Raw genomic sequence first — 1,779 nt, forward strand, 5'->3', positions numbered from 1 at the left:
AGAAAAGAGAAGAGAAGTGAAGAGAAGAGAAGAGAAGAGAAGAGAAGAGAAGAGAAGAGAAGAGACGAGAAGAAAAGACAAGACTAACTTTTTCTCACAGACGGGGTATGGTGGCTCACATCTGTAATCCCAGCACTTTGGGAGGCCGAGGTGGGAGAATGGCTTGAACCCAGTAGTTCTAGACCAGCCTGAGCTACATGGCAAAACCCCATCTCTACAAAAAACATAAAAATTAGCCAGACATGGTGGTGCATGCCTGTGGTCCCAGCTACTCGGGAGGCTGAGGCAGGAGGATCACACTAACCTAGGAGATGGAGGCTGCAGTAAGCCGAGCTTGAGTCACTGCACTCCAGCCTGGGTGAAAGAGCCAGACCCTGTCTCAAATCACTCCCCCAACCCAGAAAAATAACAAACAAACAAAAATTATCTCATAGTCCTGATGTCATCTCTACAGTTGAAATCTAACTCTAAAATATTTTCAGCATTCCTTGACCCTGTTACTTATAGTTTAATTCATAAACTTGGAATCAGTCATTCAGAAAACACTAAGGAGGCTCTCAGAGGCCCTGAGCTGGACTTGGGAGTTCTGAGAAAAATCAGACATGGACCAGACTCCTGAAGAGCTCACAATGAAGAGGCAGCAGGCAGGCTAAACGAATAATTCCAAACAACATGACAGTTCCCTAATTGGAGCCCAGAGGAAGGAGCTGTTACTGCCTTCTACAGGAATAAGCATTTGAAATCAATTACAGAAGAATATATTTTTACTTAATAGGGTGTAACCTATATGAAGTCCTAAACCATTTTCTTATTTGTTGTTTCTCAGTCTTCCAACCTGAAACTCCTCAGGGCTGGAAGCTGCTTCCTCTGATCAGAATGGGTTCCTTAGGAGGGTAGGGACCCTATCTCCTTCTGGGACCATCCACAGTATGAATGGTCTATTTGCTTGGAGGCTTCCCTTAATCATAGTGTTTTAGTGCAAATCTCACTTTACCATAACAAGGAAAACAGAGGTTCAAAAGTCAGTTGGATGAATTATGTAAGACATATGGGTAAGACAGCATAAACTTTATAAAACTATGAAACTTTTAATGATCTTGTAAGTGCTTTAGAGAAGGAGTTTTGGATTAGACTGCACCAACACTGAATGTGATCCCAGGGATATAACTGAACATTTTTTACCTCAGTTTTCTCATCTGTAAAATGGCTATAGTTATAGCATCTACTTAATAGGTACTGTATGTAAGTTGAATAGGAACTTTATGTAAAGTTTATTCATTTAAAATGCTTAAAATAAAGTCTGAAAATACTGAGAAAATAACACCATCGTAGCGATTGTTGTTGCTGTTCTTATTAACTCTTAAAATAATGATGATGTCAGACACTATGCTAAAGAGATCAGGAAAAGAAGGCAGTATTCCCTATGATAGTCTGTACATTCTCCTTCTCTTACCTATGTTTGGATCTATGAGGAAGGTTTCTTGTCAACAGGATTTGGGAAATACTTACCTTCTGGTGTTTACTCTGTTCCACTCTTACGGCCATCCAAGGAGGTTTAACTAAAAGGTGATGAGAAATCAGTGGTTTGGTTGGTAAATGTTTCCAAACTCTAGAGATACTCTCTTTTATTACATTTTTTTTTCTTTTTGAGACAGAGTCTCCCTCTGTCGCCCAGGCTGGAGTGCAGTGGCACAATCTCCACTCACTGCAACCTCCATCTCCCAGATTCAAGCGATTCTCCCACCTCAGCCTTGCGAGTTGTTGGGAACTACAGGTGTG

At 41.0% G+C, this 1,779-nt stretch overlaps 1 protein-coding gene across 1 annotated transcript in view; it reads right to left on the bottom strand.

Moving 5' to 3' along the window:
- The window catches only part of LOC105505595 (probable histone-lysine N-methyltransferase PRDM7), a gene marked incomplete at its 5' end in the record, with an annotated part of 25,178 nt that overhangs the window by 11,195 nt on the left and 12,204 nt on the right, over positions 1–1,779 (bottom strand). Inside the window, 2 exons of the mRNA XM_011933448.1 lie at positions 1,311–1,359; positions 1,454–1,559. Coding sequence (XP_011788838.1) covers positions 1,311–1,359; positions 1,454–1,559 — 155 coding nt within the window. The remainder of the gene's footprint in view (positions 1–1,310; positions 1,360–1,453; positions 1,560–1,779) is intronic.

This window comes from Colobus angolensis, unplaced genomic scaffold (assembly GCF_000951035.1).
Source record: "Colobus angolensis palliatus isolate OR3802 unplaced genomic scaffold, Cang.pa_1.0 Scaffold127, whole genome shotgun sequence".
In the NCBI taxonomy this organism is placed as follows: Eukaryota; Metazoa; Chordata; class Mammalia; order Primates; family Cercopithecidae; genus Colobus; species Colobus angolensis.